The following is a 27346-nucleotide window of genomic DNA, read 5'->3' as shown; positions in this document are numbered from 1 at the left end:
AAACCCCATCTCTATTAAAAATACAAAAATTAAGTTGGGTTTGGTGGCAGGCAACTGTAATCCCAACTACTTGGGAGACTGAGGCAGGAGAATCGCTTCAACCTGAGAGGTAGAGGTTAGAGTGAGCCAAGATTGTGCCACTGCACTCTAGCCTGGGCAACAGAGCAAGACTCCGTCTTAAAAAAACTAAAAAAATAAACTTTGTGAGTGCATGTATAGATATTTTCAATATTTTCAATAAATGTCAGTTTACAAACTAAAGGAAATATTCATCACTCTGAGGATAACAAATTCTACCTCTGGATTACCCTGTAAACATGATTATGTCTAAGGTCTCTATAGGTCTTGGCAACAGCTCTTCAATTAAATTTGCACCAGGAGCTACTGAAAGCAAGAAAATTCAGTGATTGTTCCTTCTAAAAAGTGAAATTTAATATATACAAGTATACCTTGTTTTAGGATCTGACTGCAGGATTGCAAAGTTGCATCCACTTGGATCTGTGCTGACACTAACAGCTCTATGTGCAAAGGTAAGTTTCTCAAGTCGAATTCTTTCATACACACTATTTATATCAGAGACATAAGACACATCTGATGAGGAATTGTGAAGGTTTGATAAAATCTCTGTTAAAAAAAAAAACTACCATTAATCAAGGCTTTACTGAAACCACTAAAATGATTGAGAAGTAAATGGAATAGAAAAGCAGTTAGAAAACTATGGAAATCTTTTTCATATATATTCAGTGTTTTTGAAGAACTACATCCTCTCTTCAACACATTTTGCACTGAATATATTGGTTGTATTATATAGGAAATTTTTGGTGGATCGATTCTAAAATATCCATGATTCCATCTCTTTCAACAAACACATCTTCCATACTGCAACCGAAGTTACCCTTCTAAAAAGCAAATCTAGTGTCATAATAGCTTTTAAAATTCTTCAACTTAAACTTCCTGTTGCCCAAAGGGAAAAAAATTCTCCAACTTGGATTAAAAATATATAAATCTAGTGTCTTCATAATCTGCTTGTTTATTTGCTTCCTGCCTTTCTCTTCCCCCTTTCTTGCATGTATTCAGAAAATATGTGAGTGACCAAACAGGGCTACTGTGGTATCATCAGTCTGGTGATACAGTAGTGAAGAAGACAGACATGTTCCTGCTCTCATAGAGTACACAATCTAGCAGGGAAGATAGACATTACACAAATTATTATATCATTGCAAGTAAAATCAAGGTTATGAAGGCAAAGGATACAGTGCTTCCACAAAGATACGAAATTTACATGAATGAAATGATTCTGGCTGTAGTGTGAAGAATGTTTAAGGTAAACAAAGAATAGATATAAAGAGGCCATTTAAGGAATTACTGTAAATCCAGGAAAAGAATTAAAAGATGATATAGACTAGGTTGTAGCAATGAATCTGTAAAAAAGTGGAAAGATATAAGAAACATTTGAGAAAGAGAACAAAACTTGATGACTGATTAATTCTAGCGTAAGGGAAATCTGAGTGTCAAAGATAATAATTTACTGAAATAGAAAACACTGAGAAGCAGAAGTTGGAGCATGAGATCATGAATTCAGTTTCAGATCACTAAATATGTCTGACACACTTCTAAAGACTTCCATACGTTGAACCTATGTTCTAGTTACTCTCACAAATTAATTCATTTTAGTCATATGGGGCTTTACTAATCTTCCTCTGATACTCAGTCATTCCAATTTCTATGCTCTCAAGAAACTTACTATGTGGATATTAACATTAGTCTCAGTGAACTGCAAGTATTTATATACATGTCTATTGCCCCTACAAGCCTATGAGTGCCTCAGAATAGAGGCCCATTTTATATATTTTTGCATCTTTAATATTTTCCCCTATATCTGGCACATAGTAAATATATATTAAATGTTTACAGACTTGAATAATCTATAAAGAAATAAAAGAAATACAACTAAATCATTAAACTTTACAAAAGTCATTTCTCTGTGGCTTTATGATTTTGAAGAACACATTTATAATTTTCTGAGTAATTATAAACATTCTTGATTTGGTTTTGGCACACGATAACTGAGTTATTCATACAACAGGTGATTTAATGAGTGACTACAATGTGCCAGGAAATATGCCAAAGGCTAAGGATATAGAAGAATATTCATGGCCCTTGCCATTACTAACCTTACACTATAATTGGAAACAGGCATTAAAAAAACTAATCACAAAGATAAATACATAAAGGTAAAACCTAATAATACTTGTCAGTTGAACCTAATACTTGTCAAATTAAAGGATAATTGAAAGGTACTTTTACGTATCGTTCACATATATGAACTGACCTTTCTTTTCAGAACTCTTTCTTTTTTCTTCAAACCATCTCCCTCTAAATCCTTCTCCATCTTGCGTAACAAACAGAATTTCATTTTTATTTAAAGCAATATCAGAAATGAAGACCTGACGTGGATAGGCCCATCGACACTGCTTCATAGAACTGTTGACTGATCTCCAGCAAAACACCTAAAACAAAACCAAATCATATTGAAATATAAAGCAAGTAGCATTTGAACAACCAAAACCTTAAATCAAGATACCAAGAGACAATGCTGTTAAAATAAAAGCTCTCATTAGTATGTTTCAATGTTCATTCTTCCACAGAAAAGACAAATACTATAATAAAAATCAAGATGATTTTAAAGAAATATCTTTCAGAAAAGTATATTAAGCAAGCCTGAAGCATTAGAAATTATTTCAAAGGCACTCCTCTTAAGAAGTAGCAATTTCCAGTATTACTTGTTTGGGGCAAACTGATCTGCTATAATGCTAAAGAAAAACAAAATCTTAAAGCTACAACTTACAAGTCAGGCTTCCTGTAGTACTATCTCTTTACAAGAAGAATGATCCCCCTATGAAAATCCAAACTTTACTCTCAAGAAAAAAGTAAATGTATGCATAACTCAATTATATAACTAAAACAAAATCTTAGAAAAATCATTACAGAATTCAATGGTTGTAAATGGTTCTGCAAACCTCAGAGTCCCTGAAAAGTAGCTCCAGGGAACTTGCTAAGGGATGGAGAATGATGAGAGATGGAGTATCAGGCTTCCCAATCCACAGTAGCAATTGTTTTATCTGTTTCATATACTGGTACTCCAAGCACAATTTCATTTGAAAAATTAGAAGTGCTAATTTTTAAAAGTTCAATTCCCTCATAATCAAGTTAAGAAAACTAGAACACAAAATGGTTATCTGACAAGGTCACTAAAAAGTTATTCACACAAAAAGACTATACTGATTGACACTGATGCTTTTAGAGCTTGGTTTTCTTAGTGAGACTCTAGTTTGCAGGAAGTAAACACCCAGAAGTATAAGCTATATCCATTTTAAGTGATACACATCCCAAAATCAAATATAACTTTTTATACTCAACTATTTTACGTAACCCCATTTGTTTCCTTCCACTAGTACAAATTGGAGCTCTAATTCCTTTTTTTCTTCAACTTTTAAGTTCAGGGGTACATGAGCAGGATGTGCAGGTTTGTTACATAGGTAAACGTGTGCCATGGTGGTTTGCTGCACAGAGCATCACATCACCCAAGTATTACGCCCTCCATCCAACAGCTATTCTTCCTGATGTAGAGCTCTAATATTTAAACCCAGTTACTACTATTAAAATCATCTTCATTCTCCATCCCTATAATGTATGCCTGTAACGACCCAGTAGGTGGAGTTTTATGATTAATTCCTCAATTTCTAAAATGTCAAACTTTACAGCACATTATAAACCTTGGAAAACATTATTTTAATTTTATAAGTAAAACCAGAAAGTTATCTGTGTTTTTCTACCCACACTGTGTGTTTTTCAGTATCATTAGTGTATAATATATACTTTTAAATATAATTTTTAAAATCTGTATTATTTAGAGATGGCTCCCACTCTCCCACCCTTCAAAAAAAATTTAGAGATGTATTTTATATAATATACAAATACATCAATTAAAGTATATATTTCGGAAAATTTTTTTAATATTTCAAATTAATAAATTTATTAGAGAAATGTATTGGTATGTTTGCATAAGGAACTAAAATTAGAACTTTTCATTTAAGAGATAAGAAATTCCTTACACACTAGTGATCTGAAAATCTTTCATATATAATATGGATAGTTATAATGTATACACATATTATAATGCATACATTTATATAAAATTAAATCTGGAAAAAAATTTCCAACTATGCAACAAATGTATCATATTGCCTGATCTTTGCTTTTTTAAGAATAGTTATGTGAGGCCAGGCACAGTGGCTCACACCTGTAATCCCAGTAATCTGTGGGGCCGGGGAGGGTAGATCACTTGAGGCCAGGAGTTTGAGACCAGCCTGGCCAACATGGCAAAACCCCATCTCTACTAAAAATACAAAAACTAGCAAGGCATGGTGGCGCATGCTTGTAATCCCTGCTACTCAGGAGGCTGAGACATGAGGATCGCCTGAACCCAGGAGGTGGAGGTTGCAACGAGCCAAGATCATGACACTGCAATCTAGCCTGGCCAATAGAGCGAGACTGTCTCAAAAAAAAAAAAAAAAAAAAAAAAAAAATTTATAGTTACATTACATATCTCATATTTATGCAATTCAGTATCATTTATCAGTATTCAGTGTAAATAACATCAAAATCTTTCATTTTAAGCACAATAAATAAATTTTTTGATTACAGTTTAACAAATCAGTATTGTGCAACATTAGATTAAATGTTGTCTGTCATACTATCTCTAAATCCCAGCTCCATACTAATTAGTAATGGATGCCTCAAATATACTTATTTTGGCACTCAGCAGTAATCATCAAAGTCAACAGGAATCGTCTCTAACATAGCAATACATTTTCATGTTACCAGGTCTGCCATAGCTATCAACCGAGAGTAAGATTATACTTTTACATAATATATACTTACCCTTCCATCTCCATCCATTGCAAGAATGCAAATTTGACTCCCATTTTCTTTCAAATGTTCAGGATCAACCTTGTATTCCATATGACCCCCAGACACAAGAACTTTCTTCAAGTTCAATTGTCTAGATTTAAAAAAAAAATTCTAGATTAATATGTTCTCTAAAGTACACATGCCTAAACTTCAAGGAAGTTACTATTCAAACAATCTACAGGCAATTATTGTGAAAGGTGAAGTAAAATGATTTGGTCTTTGGTATCTCTAGGCTTCCATTCTGTAAATTTCCCCTACAAGGTGGCTGTTCCTTTCTATGGCAAGTCTTTTTCCCTCAAATGCCTTTACCCACACAAACACACACATTAAATGCCTGAAGTTCCACTTGCTAATTCAAACATTCACTCTGGAGTTTAAATAACTGGTATGGGCTGGGTGCAGTGACTCACGCCTATAATCCCAGCACTTTGGGAGGCCAAGGCCAGTGGATCATTTGAGGCCAGAAGTTCGAGACCAGTCTGGCCAACATGGTGAAACTCAAGCTCTACTAAGACACAAAAATCAGCCGGGCATGGTGATGCGCGCCTGTAGTCCCAGCTACTCGGGAGGCTGAGGCAGAAGAATCACTTGAACCAGGGAGGCAGAGGTTGCAGTGAGCAGAGATCACACCAGTGCACTCCAGCCTGGGTGACAGAGAGAGACTCTGTCTTAAAAAATTAATAAATAATAAACAAATAACTAGTATAGCTATAAGCTCCTAAGTGCATCTGTATTTTAACAGAAAAGACAAATTTTAAACCTCAAAATAGAAATGCTTAATTTCAAAAACGGCTAATCCTAAACAGATATGGCTACCATGAAAATCATCTGTACTGCTATTCAATAACTCATTCATTAGCTACACATTTCATTATATCTGCACATTTGATGTGCATAGCAATATATGAACTCTGCCTGCTGCTACTCCAATGACTGTTCTCCCTTTTAAAGGAAAAAGAAACTTTTCAAAATTACTATATTGTATAACTTAATCTGTAACAAAATAATTTACTTAATGTAAACTTGGATATAACATATTTATGTGATTTAATGTTATATAGGCAAGTTTTATAAATGTTAACTAAAAATACAACTTAATATCTTACATATCACCTCAAACTCAGGAAAAAATCTATTTACTCAGTTTTAAGAAACATATTCACATTTTCATGTTTATATAACTAAAATATAACCTAAAATTGAAGTCAAAAGTAACTTTCTGCCAGGTACAGTGGCTCACACCTGTAATCTCAGCATTTTGGGAGGCCAAGGTGGACGAATCATGAAAGGTCAGGAGTGCGAGACCAACCTGGCCAAAATGGCGAAACCCCATCTCTACTAAAAATACAAAAAAATTTGCTGGGCATGGCAGCAGGTGCCTGTAATCCCAGCTAATTGGGAGGCTGAGGCAGGAGAATCGCTTGAACCTGAGAGGTGGAGGTTACAGTGAGCGGAGATCATGTCACTATACTCCAGCCTGGGCAACAGAGCAAGACAATGTCTCAAAAAAAAAAAAAAAAGGAACTGTTATACAAAGAAGGTAAGTTTTTACAAACTGATAGACATTTTCTGTTCATGAGTACCTTCATGGATGGTATCTGTTTTACATTATCAAAAGTATTTTGTTGCATTTAAATTTAAATCCCTAATTGTTTTAAAAGTTAGACAGCTATTCTCTAGAAATCCTGTACACAACTGCTTCCACTAGTTGAGCTATCCACTTCCAAGAATCATTTATATTTGCACGAAGACCTATTTCAGTACTTGTATTTATTTAAACTAATAATGTATATATTTATAATGAATTTCTCATAGTAAAACACTATATAAATGGTAAAATATTAGTCTGAAACCTGTCTATAAAAGTTGAATACTTTGGAATGACACAATAAATATGCGCAGCAAAAAACTGTCAATAAATTATCAATTATAAAAGATTCAAAATGTATTAAAAATGTAGAATTCTGCACTTACATTACTGCACAATTGTTTTTAAGCACTGGTTCCTTAAATCATTCAAAATGAAATGACAGATGACACATTATGAGTATGGTTTATATGAAAAGACAGGGAATTCCAGTTGGTGCACCCACCCATACTTAAAACTTTATAAGGCTGGAAGCAGTGGCTCACACCTATAATCCCAGCACTTTGGGAGGCTAAGGCAGGAGGGACGCTTGAACCCAGGAGTTCAAGACTAGCCTGGGCCACACAGCGAGAACCTGTCTCAATTAAAAAGAAAAAAAAACACTTTATGATTCTCTGCTTTGACTTGTCAACCAACTGCTACTTTACTGCATTCCATTATAACATTTTTTAAATATATATATACTTATCAGTTATAAACACTGAGTCTGGTTAGAGGGCTCATGACATATGATTATATTTTAAAGACAACTACACGTATAATGTAAAAAAGGCTACAGAGAAACCAATGATAAGAGTGTCACAAATCAAGAATTAAGATTAATATATTTCTGTGCACTGAAAGCATAAAAAAAGAAAAAACATATATCTCATATATAACTACATATTAAACATAATTCAGAAATACCACTTTACAACTTACACAGAAATTTTATATATATTCACTAGATCCATGCCAAAAGACAAAAATGAAAGACAAAAATTCCTGATGTTTCTCCTCATTCAATATTTTCCATTTGACATTTATAGAACATAGCCTAAAGCTGACACTCAGATATTTGCTGGAAGAGTTGAATTATTATTAAAGTTATGTTTCTTTCACAGAAATACACATACTTAGAAGCCATCTTCTTACACTGATAGTCTGCAAGTAAGTAAATATCTCCCCTTGTGGTAACACAGACTGTAGCTCCATCACTTGCAGCAACCAAAGACAGAGCGATGTCTTTATGGTGAAGGGCAGAGACCTGACGAGGAGCAGTTACACACTTTTCTCCATTGGGATCTAGCAAACAACCTAAAAAATGATACAAATAAGCAAATCACAAAATAGCTCTTTTAAGCTATTTGGCCAAGCACAGTGTCTCATGACTATAATCTCAGCACTTTGGGAGGCCAAGGTAGGCAGATCGCTTGAGCCCTGGAGCTCGAGACCAGCCTGTGCAACATGGTGAAACCCCATCTCTACAAAAAAATAGCCCAGCATGGTGGTAAGGGCCTGTGGTCCCAGCTACTTGGGAGGCTGAGATGGGAGGATAGTTTGAACCCAGGAGGCCAAGGCTTCAGTGAGCCGCGATCGCACCCTGAACTCCAGCTGGGATGACAGAGTGAGACTTTGTCTCAAACAAACAAAAAAAGTCACTCATAATCTCATTCTAATCAATAAAAATTAAAAAGAAAAGATAATTTTTTAAAGAGTCCAATTTAATTTCCAGATATTGTCATCAAGGATTTCTTACCCAGTTGTCCACCATTTAGTCCCATAGTGTAAACAGCTTCTCTAGTCCATAGGACTGTATGAAACCTGCCTGCTGCAACGCCAATGATTGTCCTTCCTTTCAGATATTTTGCCTGTATCTATTCAAAGACAAATAAAACTGCAATTTACTATGTATCTATGACCTACTACAATTTTTTAAAGAGCTAGCAGACCAGCAAATATATGGTATACTTGCTGTTAGTGGCCCACCCCTCAAGTGCAAATGGCAGTTGTCACTAATAGATCTCAGCACTCGTACTAAGACCTGAATCCTTCTCAGAACACAAAACATTGTGACGCAGCCACTTTCAGTCAGCAGTTTTAACATACAGAAAATTGGCATGGTATAAGAATCAAATTATTAAACTTTTAGCTATTTTTCTTTTTCTAACAAGCAATATGCAAAACAGCCAGTCTCATTCTTAATAGAAAACAGTACTTTTAAATTAGATATTTCCACGGTCTCTCAACAGTGGCATTATTGACATTTGGGGCTAGATGATTTTTTTGTCATGAGATTGTCCTGTGCACTACTGTGCACCTTCTGGAGATGGCTGTACACATGAGAGTAAAACAGTAGAATAAAGAATACTGGTTTTTGAACCCATGTCCCCTAACATCAACTTGTCACATGTGATATCTATGCAGAGGCAGATTTAATGAAGCAAATAAAACTTATGTCTCTGGGTTCCTCACTTGCCTGAACCCATTTGGTATTGATAAATTTCATATTTTTTCTTAAGGAGGGCCTAAAAGTGTTTAAGTTTCAAACCCAAAATATCTGGACCTCCCTTTGCTTATGAATACTTAAAAGATGCAGTTTGGTGGCTAATCTCCCACATGCAGAGTTTCCCAAGTGCTTTCTTTCTTCCTCCAAACAAATGCTAATACGTACTATGTTTAATTTCTCCCGTTAAAAATAAAGACAACAGGCTTGGTGCGGTGGCTCACGCCTGTAATCCCAGCATTTTGGGAGGCTGAGGCGGGCAGATCACCTGAGGTCAGGAGTTTGAGACCAGCCTGGTCAACATGACAAAACCCTGTCTCTACTAAAAATACAAAAAAATAAAATAAAAATTAGCCAGGCACAGTGGTGTGTGCCTGTAATCCCAGCTACTCAGAAGGCTGAGGCAAGACAATCGCTTGAACCCGAGGGGCAGAGGTTGCAGTCAGCCAAGATCATGCCACTATACTCCAGCCTGGGCAACAGAGCAAGACTCTGTCTCAAACAAAATAATAATAATAATAATAAATAATAAAGACAATATATACCACTGAAGATAAAGCTAAATAACAGAAATAAAATAAGTTGCTCTGTCAATAACCTACATTTTTTTGTCCATATAGGTTTTATTGCAAATGTAAAAGCTTATTATTTAAAGGAGTAAAGCTTACCTGTCTGGGTACATTACAACTGGAAGGTGGAGGAATAATTCCCAATTGATGAAAAATGTTTAGACCAAATGTATAAACACATCCATCTTCAGTTAACACAACAGTATGATCCTCAGCAGCTGCCACTTGGGAACAACTATGACCATTCAGTCCTTCCACAAGCCGAGGGACCTACAAAATAAAATGAACTTTAGTACACTACATTAACCATTTATACAGATATGCAAGTAGAATTTGATGATGCTACATCTAAAATGACATGAAATGACATGACTGATACATGGCTGTATCAATCATAGGTAAATTCTACATTTCAGCAAAGGGTAGATGAGTTAAAAGAATATGGTTGTAAGTTTATCAGCAAAATACAAAAGCCCAGTAAGACATTTCAGTGAAATAATTCAATTCAACAAATGATTTTTGAGCCTTTACCATACACCAAGTGCAAATTTGTTTGGTATGAATAAAGGGAACTCATCAAAGTATACACTGGTACATTGAAAAAAACAAAAATACAGAATCAATGCTTCCCTTCAGGGAGTAACCAAACATATAGTATCATATTCCTTTGGAGTCATTTAAATGTCCTGAGTTCAAATCTTACTTCTGTCACTACCTATTTGATCTCAACCAAATGTCTTAACCTCTCTGTACCTCATTTTCTTCATCTGAAAACAGTAATCAGTCAATAAATGATTGCTATTACTAGTATCATCATCATGCATAAAATGAAGACAATACTTGTGCCTCACAGGGCTGTTGTGAGGCTTAGGTAATAATTATATATGAAAAGCACAAACAATACTTAGAACAAAATAAACCCTCAAAAATGGAAGCTATTATCATTATAGCTTTCCCCTTTTTTAAAGCACCATTTAATAGATAAGTATACCAGAAGTCCCCACATAAAAAAAAAATTAAAATAACCTAGTGAACCAATTTTCTGATAGGTAATGTACTAGGTCTCTTCTAATTAGCACTAAGTTTCAGTAGCATTAATATCAATTTTGTGACTATATAATGAAAATACTGGCTCAGTTTTTAGACCACAGAAATCTTAATGAAAAGTTAAAAACAAAAACCAGAACTACTTCAGGAAAAGTGTTTTACAATTAGTATGCCTTCTTTTTGTTGTTGTTGTTGTTGTTGTTTGTTTGTTTTGAGATGGAGTTTAGCTCTTGTTGCCCAGGCTGGAGTGCAATGGTGGGATCTCGGCTTACCACAACCTCTGCCTCCCAGGTTCAAGCAATCCTCCTGCCTCAGCCTCCCGAGTAGCTGGGATTACAGGCATGTGCCACCACGTCCAGCTAATTTTGTATTTTTAATAGAGACAGGGGTTCTCCATGTTGGTCAGGCTGGCCTCGAACTCCCGACCTCAGGTGATCCGCCTGCCTCGGCCTCCCAAAGTATTGGGATTACAAGCATGAGCCACTGCGCCTGGCCTAGTCTGCCTTCTTTTATTTCAACTGTAGAAACATTTTAAAGCTTATATACACTCCTGACTCAGTATTTGCTATAACCAAAGTATTACTTTTTTAATCCTTTTGCATTGTATGTAAACCCTTAATTTGAACGTGATATACCAGGAAACAGATTTTTTAAAATCTATTATCAATTGGTGTATTATTTCGTCCTTACAGTTGAAAAAAAAAACTTAGTTAACTGTTTCTTTCAGCTTATCAGCACTTTTCTAAAGTTACCTAAACAGTGTAATGACATTTCAATTACCAAGCATGTCTGTTCATCTCCATGTCCTAATCGCCCTCCAGGACCATGACCACAGGTATAAACCTGCCCTTTCTGAGAGAGAAACACGGAGTGAAATTTACAAAGCACCACCTAAGGGAAAACAAGAGAATATTAGTAAACATCTCTGAATAAAATATATTTTATGAAAAAGAAATAGAATATTGTTAATTATTTAAACAGGATAATGGATACAAGGGGAATTCATAAGATTTAAATTTTCACATTTTAAGTTTTCTGTAATAAAAATAAAAGATATATATGCTTTGTTTTAAAATTATGTCTGAAAACATTAACATGAAAAAACAGAACAAAGAAAGAATTAAGCATGTTACCCACAGAAGAGATTACTCAAAGGAAAATATAATTTTAAATCTTCAATTCCAAAACTTAGTAGCCAATTGTTCTCCAATTTCATGAAATATCAAATAGAAAGAAATGAGCAGAGTGCAACAGGAAGTATAAGATTACCGAATAGTGATATATGGTATTAATAAAAATAACAGAAACATCTTCAGAGTGTTTTTAAAAAACAATAATGCCATTTATACATAGTGTGGGGGGCACGATGTCCTTTACCTTATCTCTAGTTTTATCAACACATCTTTAATATTATACATTTATAATTATTTTAATAAATAATTTTATATTTATTTTCAAGTTTTTCTCTTTCCTTTCTCACTTCCTTTTTCCTTATCTGCCTCAATCTCAGTACCCTCCCTTGCCCCTGATACACAGACTTACCATTCACATACTACAGAAGACAAAGACACTGAAACAGTTGGACTGCTTCAGCAGAACACAATACAGGAAATGATCAGCAGTTTTAAATATATATATATTTACATATCTAACCCCGGGCCACATTTTGCTATTTTCCAAGCTCTGATATTCATTATACTCGCTTTACCTTAATAATATTTTTTAAATCTTCTCATTTTTGAAAATTGTTTGCATTCATATTTCTTACAACATCTGCAAATATTTCTAACTTAGGATATAAAAAGATGAGTAAGAAATAAAGAAACCCTAAAATCATTTCCAGAAAGTCAAGGTGATTTGGAAAACAAAAAAATTATAAGCTAAACAAGCTCTAAATATTTACACATATCCTAGACCACTCGGAATTTTGTAAGCACAGTATAGCTAGCAAAAAAAAAAAAAAAAAAAAAAAAAAAGTAATGCAAAGATTATTATCTGATTTAGCTGTACCACAAATACCTAAAAAGTTTAAAAATAAAATCCAAATTTGTATTTTAAATTTACAATTTGTCAGTGAAATTCATTTTATGAAATGAGAAAGAATACATTTCATTCAATTTTATATTCAATATTAGAATGCCATCCTACAGTTGCTGGCTTCTACTACTAAACAACAGTTACAATACTAGACAGTTTTAAGTCATCTAACTTTAAAATCCCAGAATTTTTTTTTTTTTTTTTTTTTTTTGAGACAGAGTCTCACTCTGTCACACAGGCTGGAGTACAGTGGCGCGATCTCGGCTCACTGCGATCTCCGCCTTCCGGGTTCACGCCATTCTCCTGCCTCAGCCTCCCGAGTAGCTGGGACTACAGGCGCCCACCACCACGCCTGGCTAATTTTCTGTATTTTTGATACAGATGGGGTTTCACTGTATTACCAGGATGATCTCGATCTCCTGACCTTGTGATCTGCACACCTCGGCCTCCCAAAGCGCTGGGATTACAGATGTGAACTAACGCGCCCGGTCTAATACCCCTGAATTTTTAAATGAGAACTGAGCATGGATTTTCACTTTAATTATCTGGAATATATAATACTAACATTAATAATCTCTATCTCATAGTAGTTAATTCATTTGGTACTGCATAATACAGAATCAGCCCCTTTTCAATAACTAATGGGGCTCTCTATATAACTGGTACTCAGTTAATATTCCCATACTTGCTTTCTCTTCCCTGACTGAAATTTATACTGATTTCTTTCCTCTCAAACCTATCCACTATGCTTGCTTCACCCTCATTCTGCGGTAAATAAAATCCCTTAGATCCTTAATACCTTCACAAAATACACCCATTGCCTTGCCTTACCTGAAATGTGGCTTTCTCTTTGAGTACACTAGTTCACTCACAACCCTCGCAAATGGAATATACTCAAATATTCCAAACTACATATTTCTTAGAATCAGACATTTCAATCACCCTCTGGTTTCCTAATGCCATCATGATTCCTTCACTTTTGTCTTTAAAATTCCTGCTCCGTAACGGTTCATGAAATAAAGGTATATCACGTACTGCCTCAGAAAAGGAAAAACAGGTGTCTTTCTTGTGCCACAATTCCAATCAATCATTAGTGGCTGCTAATGGTTGGATTACCATTTTAAGGAGGAGTCTGAGGACCCGCTCAAGCTCAGCATTAAAAAAATTTTTTGATTAGCATGTCTGCAAAAAGCTCTAGACTAGGTGTGAGCAGCTTGTATACTTGCTGCCCCTGCTCTGATTTCTCACCATCTTGCTCACCCCCCTCACATTCACTAAAGACTTGGACACCAAGCTTGATTCTTGCCCATTACAAGTCCTTTCATTATCTTAAGTTCCTTCCAGGTCTATGTAGATGACCCACTAGAATATTAGCTTTCATGATACCATTCTACTCCCTACTTCTCTAGCCACTTTTCATTCCTATATGGGCTTTTATTCCTGTTCTCTCAAAATTTAATATTCTCTAGAGTTTAAGAATTCTATTGCTTTTTTTGTTCAATTGGTGGTTGTGATACATTAGGTTGCGACTTTTAGTTTAAAAAACAGTGCTCTATGGAACCCTAAATATAGTGGTCATATAGTTTATCATGCAAACATTTTTGAGAATGAAAGAAGATACTAACAATTACACTAGGAAAATAATCATAAATCAGAACTGTCCTGGGCAAACTAGGGATATGTTGTCAAATAGCTCTAAAAACTGTCTAAGAATTCAATCTCAGGATATAAGCTAAGTGTTGTTATATATGTCATATATGAATAATAGGTGAAAGTTAGAAAGAGCCAGTACTATAGTGATAAAAACACTCCAAGCTCATATTCTGGATCAAAGAAGTTTTATGAACTTCAAAATGCAGAAAGAATATAACTAGGAAGTTGTAGGAAATATAAGCTGAAACGGTAATTTAGGAAGACTGAAAAAGTTCTTACATTCCAAGTCACAGAGTTTGGACTTTATCCAAAGGTGATTTAGCTATAAAGACATAATTACCTCTTTTTTAAGACAAATAATTCTGGAGAAGAACATTATCGGGGTTGGAAATGAATGGAGCCAAAGAGTCAAATTAGGACACTGTTGTCACTGTCCAAAAAAAGGTTCATGAGACAGAGAAGAACTAAATAGACATGCTCTGAGGTATCATCTTCAGGATTTATAAATTGAGATTTATAGCATTAAAAATTGAATAGGGTAGTTTAGGAGTGGCAAAAATAACACTTTAGATATTCTAAATTTAAATATCTTGAAAGACACAGTACGACAAATAAAGTTCAAGAGAAAGACTGGGGCTAGAGATACACATACATACACAAGTATACACAATGTTATATAGAAAGATTTGTCAACAGTAGCTGTATCTAGGGAAGCAGAAGATATCATGCATTATAAGGATGTAAGGCCACAGACCAAATCTTTACAATTGTATCTATTAAAGTTTTACAATTACTTACATTTAAGAACTCAGGTTCACAAAAAGCATCCCTCCTGCCTAAAGCACCTGAGGGCAAATTTTTGAACTCTACACTTCCAAAACATTGCTTACCTGTCTCCGCAAGTGATGAAATTTTAGTTCTACTATCTACTATCCAATCTGAGAACTGAGACTTAGACATTTAATTATTTATTGCTTGTCAGTGAGAATATAAATAAACAGAATGACTGGCAGTTTACCAGACCGTCAGTTATAAAACTCTATAGCCTTTCCAGACTGCTGTCATCCAACTTCACATCAGATTAAACATATTCTCTTCATGATAAATAGCTTGGAACCTAAAAACATTATTTTGTTACAGAAAAATGAAAGAAGTGTGTTGTTTTCTAAATTGAAATTATTTTGTTTTAATGCCACCAAAAAAAAAAACTGTTGTTCACTTATCAAAAATAACACTGAGCTTCAACAACAAATTCACTTGAGAAACAGCTTACAGAATTCTAATGTTCGTTAAATAGAAAAGCTAGAAAATCAAGAGCAGCTCTACCCTCTTAAACTACTATCTGTATAACATTTTCTAATTTCTAACACTAATTGCACAAATATCTTATATTTTAGGGTATTTTACAAAGTCTAAATATAGTTAAGGCTAACAATATCTAAAATAAAATTAGTAAAGTTCTATTGATTGATTACAACATTAAAATGTTACCGTACCTTAAACAAAGTTACATAATTCACATGAAAAGCTGAACAATCAAATACAAAAGTTCTTTCTCATCTCTAAAAGTATGCAGATTGTACTTCAAAATACCTGCTTGATATAAATCCCACTCCTGGAGAACAGATCCACCACCTCTGGATGATGTTTGCTATTCTGGCTTCCATGACCCAGGGTAAAATTTGTATTATCGCCCCAAGTATAAACATCTGTAGGATCTAAAATAAAAATTAGTTTTTATACTTTTTTATATTTTAAAACAAATATAAGAACTAATTTAACTACAATATTTGAAAGATGCCAACACTCTTTTGTGAAGGAATCTATTAATATAATATTAGGTAATTCTAGAAATAGAAAATCCAAATCATAGTACAGGCCTGTCTAAATGCAAGCAATCAAACATTTGTTCCTTGCTTCTTTTCTTTTTTTTTAAACAATTGAGACAAGGTCTGACTATGTTGCCCAGGCTGGTCTTCACTTCCCGGGCTCAAGTGATCCTTCCACCTCGGCCCCACAAAGTGCTAGGATTACAGGCATGAGCCACTCTGCCCAGGCTGTTCCTTGTTTCTTTAGCAGCTAAAGTTTAACTGCCAAATGAGTAAAATACCACCGGTCATATCTGCTTAGTTTCCATGAAAATAATATATAGACCTATATCAAATGTAAGATATTATTAATCCATGCAGACAAAGGTTCTAAACGTAGCAAATGTGGTTTTATTGTTTGTACAGGAACACTAATTTTCAATACTTTGTTTTTCATAGACACAAAATCAAAATAGTGATTAGGGTAAAGCCCATTAAACTGGAATAGAAATCACAGCTAAGTTCATGATATAAATCTTCATTTTTATTTTAGAAGATGAATAAAGTCCTAGAATGGAATTATCACTGTTACCTGCAACACAGCATCCAGGGTAGAAATGAAAATACAGAATGTGTCCTTACTCAGCTTGCTCACTAGTTAAATGCAAACTATACACTGCCCCAGTTAAATCTTTTCTTTTCTGCCAATTCCCACTTCCAAATCTAAAAGTGCAAACAAACTGGAGGGATAAGTGAATCTGAGAATGTGCGAATAAAAGAATAATTGGGGCTGGGCACGGTGGCATACGCCTGTAATCCCAGCACTTTGAGAGGCCAAGGCAGGAGGATCACTTGAGTCCAGGAGTTCCAGGTCACCCCAGTCAACATGGCAAAACCTCATCTCTATAAAAAAAAAATATAAAAATTGGCCGCATGCAGTGGCTCATGCCTGTAATCCCAGCACTTTGGGAGGCCAAGGCAGGCGGATCATCTGAGGTCAGGAGTTCGAGACCAACCTGACCAACATGAAGAAACTGCATCTCTACTAAAAATACAAAATTAGCCGGGTGTGGTGGTACATGCCTGTAATCCCAGCTACTCGGGAGGCTGAGAGAGGAGAATCTCTCAGCTTGAACCTGGGAGGCAGAAGTTGCAGCGAGCCAAGATCGCACCATTGCACTCCAGCCTATGCAACAAGAGCGAAACTCTATCTCAAAAAAAAAAAAAAATTAACTGAACATGACGGCATGGGTCTGTATTCCTAGCTACTTGGAGGGCTGAAGTGAGAGGATCGCTTAAGCTCAGAAGGCTGAAGCTGCAATAAGCCGTGTTCATGCCACTGCACTCCAGCCTGACTGACAAAGCGAGACCCTATCTCAACAACAACCACAAAAATAATGATAATTTCCAGAGACCCTATCTTAACAACAACAAAAGGAAGAACAATTTCCATTCCTTTTTCCTTCTACCTCAATGCTGATGTTACTTTCTGAATATATATCAATTACTTTACAGTAGTTATGATTGTAACAGTCCTCCCATTTTAGATTGTACTTTTATAGACATAAATATGGATTCAAATTTTAAAATGCAAAATGTGTTCTGAATATCAAACAAAAAACATCCAACATATATCAAAGTAAAATTTCTTTGCAGATAACCACACACAAATAAATTTCCCAACTACTTTAAGAAGAATAAAATTTCATTAAAATTTTCTAAGCTAAGCTGCACCTTAATGGAATACATTTGTGAATTTTTTTTTTTTTTTTTGAGACGAAATCTAGCTCTATCACCCAGGCTGGAGTGCAGTGGTGAGATCTCAACTCACCGGTTCAAGCGATTCTTCCTGCTTCTCAGCCTCTCAAGTAGCTTGGATTACCTGCCACCGCGCCCGGCTAATTTTTGTATTTTTAGTAAAGACGGGGTTGTACCATGTTGGTCAGGCTCGAACTCCTGACCTCAAGTGATTCGCCTGCCTCAGCCTACCAAATTACTGGGATTACAGGTGTCAGCCACAGCGCCCAGCCCATTTGTGAAATTTTCTTATCAGTATTCTCGAACTCCTGACCTCAAGTGATCCGCCTACCTCAGCCTACCAAATTGCCAGGATTACAGGTGTGAGCCACAGCGCCCAACCCATTTGTGAAATTTTCTTACCAGTATTCTTGAATACTACATGACTTGGTCTATCCTTCATTACAAGATCCAAAGCTGACAAGCCTTCTTTATCTTGAATATACAGACTAACACCATGCTAAAACAAACAAACAAAAAAATACATAAATATATATATATAAAATCAATTACCTATAATCAGTAACTTTCTTTTTTTTTTGAGAAAGAGTTTCGCTCTTGTTGCCCCGGCTGGAGTGGTGCAATGGCACGATCTTGGCTCACTGCAACCTCCACCTCCCAGGTTCAAGCGATTCTCCTGCCTCAGCCTCCTAAGTAGCTGGGATTACAGGCATCCGCCACCATGCCCGTCTAATTTTGTATTTTTAGTAGAGACGGGGTTTCTCCATGTTGGTCAGGATGGTCTCAACCTTCTGACCTCAGGTGATCCACCCGCCTTGGCCTCCCAGAGTGCTGGGATTACAGGTGTGAGCCACCACGCCTGGCCATCTTCCTATTCTTATATACCAAAAAGTCAGATAATCAATCCCATAAATACACTGAAAAAAAAATTTAATCACTTATCTCTCATATTCACACACATTTTTCTCTCACATACTGCAGAGAATAATTAAGAAAAATCACATATGCAACTCTTGCTGGAATAAGGAAGGACCAGAACATGTGAAGAAATACAAAATTAACACTTTAAATAAAAATTAACTACAAGTGAACTTTTTTTTTTTTGCGACGGAGTCCCGCCTTGTCACCCAGGCTGGATTGCAATGGCACGATCTCAGCTCACTGCAACCTCCGCCTCCCGGGTTCAAACGATTCTTCTGACTCAGCCTCCCAAGTAGCTGGGATTACAGGTGCCCGCCACCACGCCCAGCTAAATTTTGTATTTTTAGTAGAGATGGGGTTTTACCATGTTGGCCAGGCTGGCCTCAAACTCCTGACCTCGTGATCAGCCCGCCTCAGCCTCCTAAAGTGCTGGGATTACAGGTGTGAGCCACCGCTCCCGGCCATGTGAACATTTTTGATGGTAAAGCAGGTCTGATACCACTTTAACACCCCATAAATGCATTGTCCCTACAAGTCCCTAGCTCTGGGTTTGTGTCTGTGTGGGACTACATGTGAACATAAACATTTAACTCTTTTTGTGTTTGAGGAGCCATACTCTCCCGGGCACGGTAGCTCATGACTATAACCCCAGCACTTTGGGAGGTGGGCAGATTGTCTGAGATCAGGAGTTCAACATCAGCCTGGCCAACATGGTGAAACCCCATCTCTAGTAAAAATACAAAAATTAGCCAAGTGTGGTGGTGCATGCCTATAATCCCAGCTACTTGGGAGACTGAGGCATGAGAATCACTTGAACCCAGGACACAGAGGTTGCAGTGAGCCAAGATCGCACCATTGCACTCCAGCGTGGGCAACAAGAGCAAAACTTCATCTCAAAAAAAAAAAAAAAAAAAAAACTATCTGGGGAAGGAGAGACATAAAATTTCAAATCAGTTTATTATATTTAGCTTATACTTACTCTATTTTAGTTTGAGGAATTTTTTGTTATTTATTATTTGACAGTTAATTCTTTATGACCTGTTTATTCTGTGAGGTATCTGATATCCCTTCAATATCTTTTGTTTATGTTACCATAGTTGGTTCCAACTGCATGCAAAAATAATTCGAATATACCAATATTTATCAAGCATTTTCCTATTTGTTCATTAATTTTTTTTGCTTTTTGTTTTTGAGACGGAGTCTAGTTCTGTTGCCCAAGCTGAAGTGCAGTGGTGTGATCTCGGCTCACTGCAACCTCCATCTCCTGGGTTCAAGCAATTCTCCTGCCTCAGCCTTCCCAGTAGCTGGGATTACAGGCATGTGCCACCACGCCCAGCTACTTTTATTATTTTTAGTAGAGATGAGGTTTTGCCATGTTGCCCAGGCTGGTCTCAAACTCCTGACCTCAGGTGATCTGCCCGCCTCGGCCTCTAAAAGTGCTGGAATTACGGATGTGAGCCACTGTGCCCGGCCATTGTTCATTAATTTAATTGCTTGGTTTTGGTTTATCTCCCCCTGGTAGAATAAAAACTTAAAGAAGGGATTCTGTCTTGTTCACTGCAATATCCCTAGCACCTGGATTACTGCCTGTCACATATCAGGCACTCAAAAAATATTTCTTGCAAATACCTCACCGATGGTATATTATTTAATACATATAACCTATGATTCTGTTAAGTCTTCTATTTACCAATGGGAAACATTAAAGCAAGTTCTTTCAGCATAGTAAGTAAAGCACCAGTATAAAAGAGCAATGGTTTAGCAACAACAGATACAGCAGAACTTCACAAGCATAAACAGTCTTTACCAGCCATGCATCCTGTCATGGAATCAAGAAGCCCCAAAAAACCTGCATGAGATAATCTGTCTCCATTCCAGCTTTTTGTAGGCAACAAGTTTCTGCTAAGGTTTTACATCTTTGGCAATAAGAAACTGACAATTTACTGTGCAATTTAGAAATGTTATAGCTGTGAAGTTTTATCAAATGCAAATTCACTTAAAATGTGTGTGGTTTCTTCCTGATAATCCATAATACCTGAAGTGCTACAGCTGGCATCAGAGATGGAACTGACATGAAGACACCTATCACTGCACCCCTTCCAATTAAAGAAGTGTTGGAAGGTCAAAGGAAAAAAATATGCTGAACAAAAAAGCAGACAGCCTACCAACATGAGAATGCTGAAGGGTCAATACAGGATTTAGGGGAAAACCATCAGTGGAATACATCCACTGTTACATATCTATCACTGATCAGCAGGGCTCTGACGCCAACAAGACAGTCAAGCTAAGGGCAAGGTGGCAAAGGCACAATTTCCAGGCTTCTATTAGCCAAGGTGGTTAGCGTGATTGAGGATTTCAATGGGGCAATAAAATCCCACAGGAAGGAAAGGACCAAAATTCAGTACATACCATAACTACTTCAAACTGTAGCCCTAAATGCTAACACCTAAATGGCAACCCCTAGGATGGCACGAAACCAAACCCAGGGACCTTCTCAAGCTCAACAGGGTTGGCAGTCATCCAACTTTCCAGTAGAAACTGAAAAAAAAACCCAAGGTTTTACAGTTGGAAAAGGGTAAGAATGGAGCTGACAGATGCTTTAACTCTTACTAACCTAGGTTTCCCTATAATGACAATACGGAAATTAAACAGATACCCCAAGGTTTCAGATATAAGAGGAATCAGTTCTACCATTAACAAACTTAAAAACGCTTTTCTTCATGGAGAGTCCCTGGGGAAAAAAAAAATAAGGAAAGGGCTATTATTATTCTCTTTTTATAGACAAAACTGAAGTTCAAGATTTAATAACGCGTCCACGATGATTCAGTAAGAAGTAGTAGTAGCAGTATTAGTAGTAGATCAGTAGGGAGTTTAACTCCAAAAAAGAATATTTTACTATTAGTATATAATTAAAAATTATTCTGATCAGTAAATGTTACTACATAAAAGCCACTATAGAAATATTTTTTAAGTCAAAATTAAATGAAGACACTGAAGATAAGCTTCTGAATTTGACCAGAAGTTCCTTAAGGCCCAGAAATGTTTTTTTCTTTTCCAGGTCCTCCGCAAACATGACAAAAAAATTGTTAAATTTAAGGCCGGACGCGGTAGCTCACGCCCCTGCACTTTGGGAGGCCGAGGCAGGTGAATCACTTGAGATCAGGAGTTCAAGACCAGCCTGGCCAACATGGGGAAACCCCGTCTCTACTAAAAATACAAAAATAAGGTGGACATAGTGGCACGTGCCTGTAATCCCAGGTACTGGGAAGGCTCGGGCAAGAGAATCACTTGAACCTGGGAGGTGGAGGTTGCAGTGAGCTGAGATCACTCACACCACTGCACTCCAGCCTGGGTGACAAAGCGGGATTCCGTCTCAAAAAAAAAAAAAAAAAAAAAAATTGTTAAATTTAAAACTTATGACTTCTTACAGTGAGTTTCTAATTTGCATTCATTAGTGAAATGACATTGGAGTGCATCTCAAAATACTTTATTATTTGCCTAGTCAGTACAACACACCTAATCTACTATAAAGAAAATTTTAAATAAATTAAGCAATTTTAAAGACTAGTGTTTTTTCTTTTTTTTTGTTTTGAGACGGAGCCTTGCTCAGATGCCCAAGCTGAAGTGCAGTGGTGCGATCTCAGCTCAAAACAACCGCCACCTCCCAGGCTCAAGTGATTCTCCTGCCTCAGCCTCCCAAGTAGCTAGGATTACAGGCGTGTGCCACCACACCCAGCTAATAATGTTTGTATTTTTAGAAGAGACAGGGCTTCACCATGTTGGCCAGGATGGTCTTGAACTTTTGACCTCAGGTGATCCACCCACCTTGGCCTCCCAGAGTGCTGGGATTACAGGTGTGAGTCACCTTGCCTGGCTATCAATTTCTCTTTTTGAGACAGTCTCACTCTGTCGCCTAGGCTGGAGTGCAGTGACACAATCTTGGCAAACGGTAACCTCTGCCTCCTGGGCTCAACCGATTCTCATGCCTCAGCCTCCCAAGTAGCTAAGACTACAAGCACACGCCACTACACCTGGCTAATTTTTGTATTTTTAGTAGAGATAGGGTTTTATTACGTTGGCCAGGCTTGTCTCGAACTCATAACCTCAAGTGATCGACCCACCTCAGCCTCCCAAAGTGCTAGGATTACAGCATGAGCCACCACACCTGGCCTCATCAGTTTCTTTAGAACTTACAAACACCATATGCTAACTAAACAAGAAATGAAACATACTACTCAAAAATACAATTCCTAAATAATGTTCAACAACTAGTGCCCTTTTAAAGTTAATAATATAGTTATTTAAGAATAAACCATTTTAAAATACTAAAAGATATTGTTACGAAAATATAAAATGGGATGCCATCAGACTGGGGCAGCTCTAGCACTTTAAGTTCATCTGTAAGTAAACAGAAAACCAGTAAACAGTAAAATGAAACTAGAGTCTTTACTAATCAGAAACTACCAACTAACCTCTAACTAAGGTCTTTCCAATCTAACCAATTAAATATATTTTCTTTGTCTTTCTTCTTCATCGGCCTATGAAAGCTCACTGCTCAGGCTGCAGCACAGCTCTCTGAGCCTCTTCTCGTTCTGAACGCTGCCTGATTCATAAATCATTCTTTGCTCAAATAAATTTTGCTTATTTAATGTAAAGCATTTCCTTTAATAATGTATAATACTCATCAAATGATGTATAGAATTTAGTTCAAAATGATATGAGATGTACAAATAACATAAAATTGGCCAACAGTTCATTATATATAGTAAGCTTTGATAAATGTTTAAAATTTTACATCATAAAAAAGTTAAGTAAAAGGATATATGGAGTTTTAATTCCAAAGATCAGTTACAGTAGTAAGCGATAGCAAACAAGTAAGAAAAAAGGCAAATCGGCCGGGCGCGGTGGCTCAAGCCTGTAATCCCAGCACTTTGGGAGGCCGAGGCGGGTGGATCACGAGGTCAGGAAATCGAGACCATCCTGGCTAACATGGTGAAACCCCGTCTCTACTAAAAATACAAAAAACTAGCCGGGCGTGGTGGCGGGCGCCTGTAGTCCCAGCTACTCGGAGGCTGAGGCGGGAGAATGGCGTGAACCCGGGAGGTGGAGCTTGCAGTGAGCCGAGATCGCGCCACTGCACTCCAGCCTGGGCGACAGAGCGAGACTCCGTCTCAAAAAAAAAAAAAAAAAGGCAAATCTTTTCCAAAAAGCATGTAGGAGGTATGAAAATGATTAAGAAAAACATATTCCAGACTAAATATGTTTAAAATAAACAAATGACACTTACCTTCAAGAGAGACCAAACACAATCAATATGTCCATAAAAAATGCTTCTGTGCAATGCTGTCCATCCAGACTCTTTGTCTTTCACCAACAGATCCACTCCTTTCTGAATAAGCCAATCTAACACTCCTTTCTTTCCACAGGAGGAAACAAGGTGGAGAGCATTCCGGCCAAAAACATCCTTGATAGTTGCAGCATTGTAACAATGACTGGAGAGAAAGGCCTTAATCTGGTTTTCGCTCCCCTTTGTTACCACAGAAAGGACATCCAAAGCATGCTTCAGGGATCGACACTTTGATGTGCAGTCAGGCATGGGTGAATTCATCCTAATTGTTTTTATACCGCTTACTTCAGAATCATGAAAACTAATTTTAAAAAATGAAAAAGCCAGGACACAAAGGTGCTACTGAGGAAGAGTTACCAAGAATAAATGACCTTTTTAGGATAATTTAAATCCTCACGACAATAGTATAAAACTATATATCTTTATACAACTTTTTGGCACTTAAATCAAAAAAATTATAAATAGCTCTATAAAGTTCATATCAAATACAAGTTCTTCATTTAAAAAAATTCCACAGTTTATAAATTATTCCTGGAGTCAAGCACCAAGGGGGAGTGAGGAGGGGAACTCCCCCTCCACACTATCTGATCCTTTTAAATATCCATAATTGCAAGGGTGACCTATGAGAGAAGAAGAGAAAATAAAAATTCAAAATCTGTCTCTCGCTCTCCTTGAGTACTTTAGAACACAACTACCTCCATATTTAGATACCCTTAACCCATTTATGCTTAGTGTTCCATTACTGGAACACTAAGGTTGCGGGAGTTATTTATATCCTAATGCTCAAGGTCATCGCCAAGGTCTCATTTTTCACAAAAAAATCTGCAACCTCTGGCATAAACGGGTTAATTCATTTTTTTCTTAAATCTATCGACCTTTCATATTTATGGTACCTATATTTATATCAATCATCCTTACTCCATTTTTCCACTCTCATGTTTAAAGTTAACCTTGGGCCGGGCGCGGTGGCTCAAGCCTGTAATCCCAGCACTTTGGGAGGCCGAGACGGGCGGATCACGAGGTCAGGAGATCGAGACCATCCTGGCTAACACGGTGAAACCCCGTCTCTACTAAAAATACAAAAAACTTAGCCGGGCGAGGTGGCAGGCGCCTGTAGTCCCAGCTACTCGGGAGGCTGAGGCAGGAGAATGGCGTAAACCCGGGAGGCGGAGCTTGCAGTGAGCTGAGATCTGGCCACTGCACTCCAGCCTGGGTGACAGAGCGAGACTCCGTCTCAAAATAAATAAATAAATAAATAAATAAAAAATAAAGTTAACCTATATTGGTTGTACTCTAGAGTTTATCTTTTCCTTCCAGTCCTTCATTCCTTCTACGCTGTATTTTTACACTCTACTAGTTATGTCCCCACAAGCTTTGAATACGCTTAAATCTACCATCTTTCTAAGAATCCCATCCCAAACCTATACCCCCTAAAACTATATCACCACCACCAACACAACAATAACCAACACTCTCATCAGTTATTCCGTTTTTACTAAGTACCCAGGCACAGTGTTAACATTGTTACTTCTGCCTGAAAGATCCTTCATCATAAGAACAGATGATAATTAAAGGTATTCAAACAACTGGATAGCTATCTTTAAAAAAACAACTTTAGATACTGTACTTACTTTATATCTTATACCAATATAAATTTTAGATGGTTCAAAGGCAAACAAAAAAACGAAACTACGAAAGCACTGGATGAAAACACAGAAGGTTCTTTTTTTATAATCACAGAGTACAAAACACCTTTTTAAGTAGGATCTGAAATCCAAAAGTCATAAAAGATTAATTCAATAGTTTAAAAATTACATAAAAATTTTTAAAGACAAAAGGAGAAAATTTTCCCTCAATATATATGGTCTTTTTAGTTCTTCCTTAATGTATAGTCTTTGGGAGCAGAGAAAATCAGCTATAAGAAGACTATTCAGAAGGACATACATGAGTTTACTATATGTACAGGGAAAGCTTCTATGTATTAGAGAGAAGTACGAAATACTTTTTTTTTTTTTTTTTTTTTTTTTTTTTTTTGAGATGGAGTCTCGCTCTGTCGCCCAGGCTGGAGTGCAGTGGCCGGATCTCAGCTCACTGCAAGCTCCGCCTCCCGGGTTCACGCCATTCTCCTGCCTCAGCCTCCCGAGTAGCTGGGACTACAGGCGCCCGCCACCTCGCCCGGCTAGTTTTTTTTTTTTTGTATTTTTTAGTAGAGACGGAGTTTCACCGGGTTAGCCAGGATGGTCTCGATCTCCTGACCTCATGATCCGCCCGTCTCGGCCTCCCAAAGTGCTGGGATTACAGGCTTGAGCCACCGCGCCCGGCCCGAAATATTCTAAATCTGTATTTTCCCACTCCCACTTCATACCACACCAAGAGTCAGAAATCTGAGATCTAACTAGTTTTCTGATCTTAAACTACTTTGATTTCGCCACCTGGAAATGAAAACATTGAACTAGATGATTATAATCCTGTCTATTAGGTTGGTGAAAAGTAGGTGCTGGTTTTGCTATTAAAAATAACGGCAATGGCCAGGCGCAGTGGCTCACGCTTGTAATCCCAGAACTTTGGGAGGCGGAGGCGGGCAGATCACCTGAGGTCGGGAGTTTGAGACCAGCCTGACCAACATGGAGAAACCCTGTCTCTACTAAAAATACAAAATTAGCCAGGCGTGATGGCACATGCCTGTAATCCCAGCTACTCAAGAGGCTGAGGCAGGAGAATCACTTGAACCCGGGAGGCAGAGTTTGTGGTGAACCAAGATCGCACCATTGCACTCCAACCTGGGCAACAAGAGCAAAACTCTGTATCAAAAAAAAAAAATTAATGGCAATTACATTTAAGAGTCCGATCCCAAACCTATACCCCCTAAAACTATATCACCACCACCAACACAACAACCAATCCTCTAAAAGTAATGGCAATTATTTTTAATGGCAAAACCTGCAATGACTTTTGCACCAACTTAATAGCTCCAGATCTGTTTCTACTAATCTATACATTGTGTAATTTGATATAGTCCTCATAAAAATCATCCCCCCCTTAAAATGTTGATTTGAACAACAACAAAATAACAGAACCAAATAAAAATGTGTTTTGAGG

The 27346-nt window shown here is 37.0% G+C and overlaps 1 protein-coding gene across 3 annotated transcripts in view; it reads right to left on the bottom strand.

The window, feature by feature from the left end:
- Positions 1 to 27346, bottom strand: part of IBTK (inhibitor of Bruton tyrosine kinase) — a 79927-nt gene that overhangs the window by 47322 nt on the left and 5259 nt on the right. For 2 of the 3 annotated variants that reach the window (XR_012433650.1, XM_005552484.4), the window contains exons 2-11: positions 24188 to 24867; positions 18382 to 18478; positions 16007 to 16131; positions 11504 to 11614; positions 9776 to 9946; positions 8361 to 8478; positions 7738 to 7918; positions 4945 to 5065; positions 2333 to 2510; positions 450 to 624 (exon numbers count right to left, since the gene is read on the bottom strand). Coding sequence is in view for 2 of the 3 variants with exons in the window: in XM_005552484.4 (XP_005552541.2) it covers positions 450 to 624; positions 2333 to 2510; positions 4945 to 5065; positions 7738 to 7918; positions 8361 to 8478; positions 9776 to 9946; positions 11504 to 11614; positions 16007 to 16131; positions 18382 to 18478; positions 24188 to 24508 (1598 nt within the window). In the remaining variant the exon portion in view is untranslated. The remainder of the gene's footprint in view (positions 1 to 449; positions 625 to 2332; positions 2511 to 4944; positions 5066 to 7737; positions 7919 to 8360; positions 8479 to 9775; positions 9947 to 11503; positions 11615 to 16006; positions 16132 to 18381; positions 18479 to 24187; positions 24868 to 27346) is intronic. The other variant, XM_074037594.1, reaches the window with a different exon arrangement.

This window comes from Macaca fascicularis, chromosome 4 (assembly GCF_037993035.2).
Source record: "Macaca fascicularis isolate 582-1 chromosome 4, T2T-MFA8v1.1".
Classification (NCBI taxonomy): Eukaryota; Metazoa; Chordata; class Mammalia; order Primates; family Cercopithecidae; genus Macaca; species Macaca fascicularis.
Note: the sequence above shows the minus strand (reverse complement) of the source record. Positions and strands in the feature narration are given on the sequence as shown.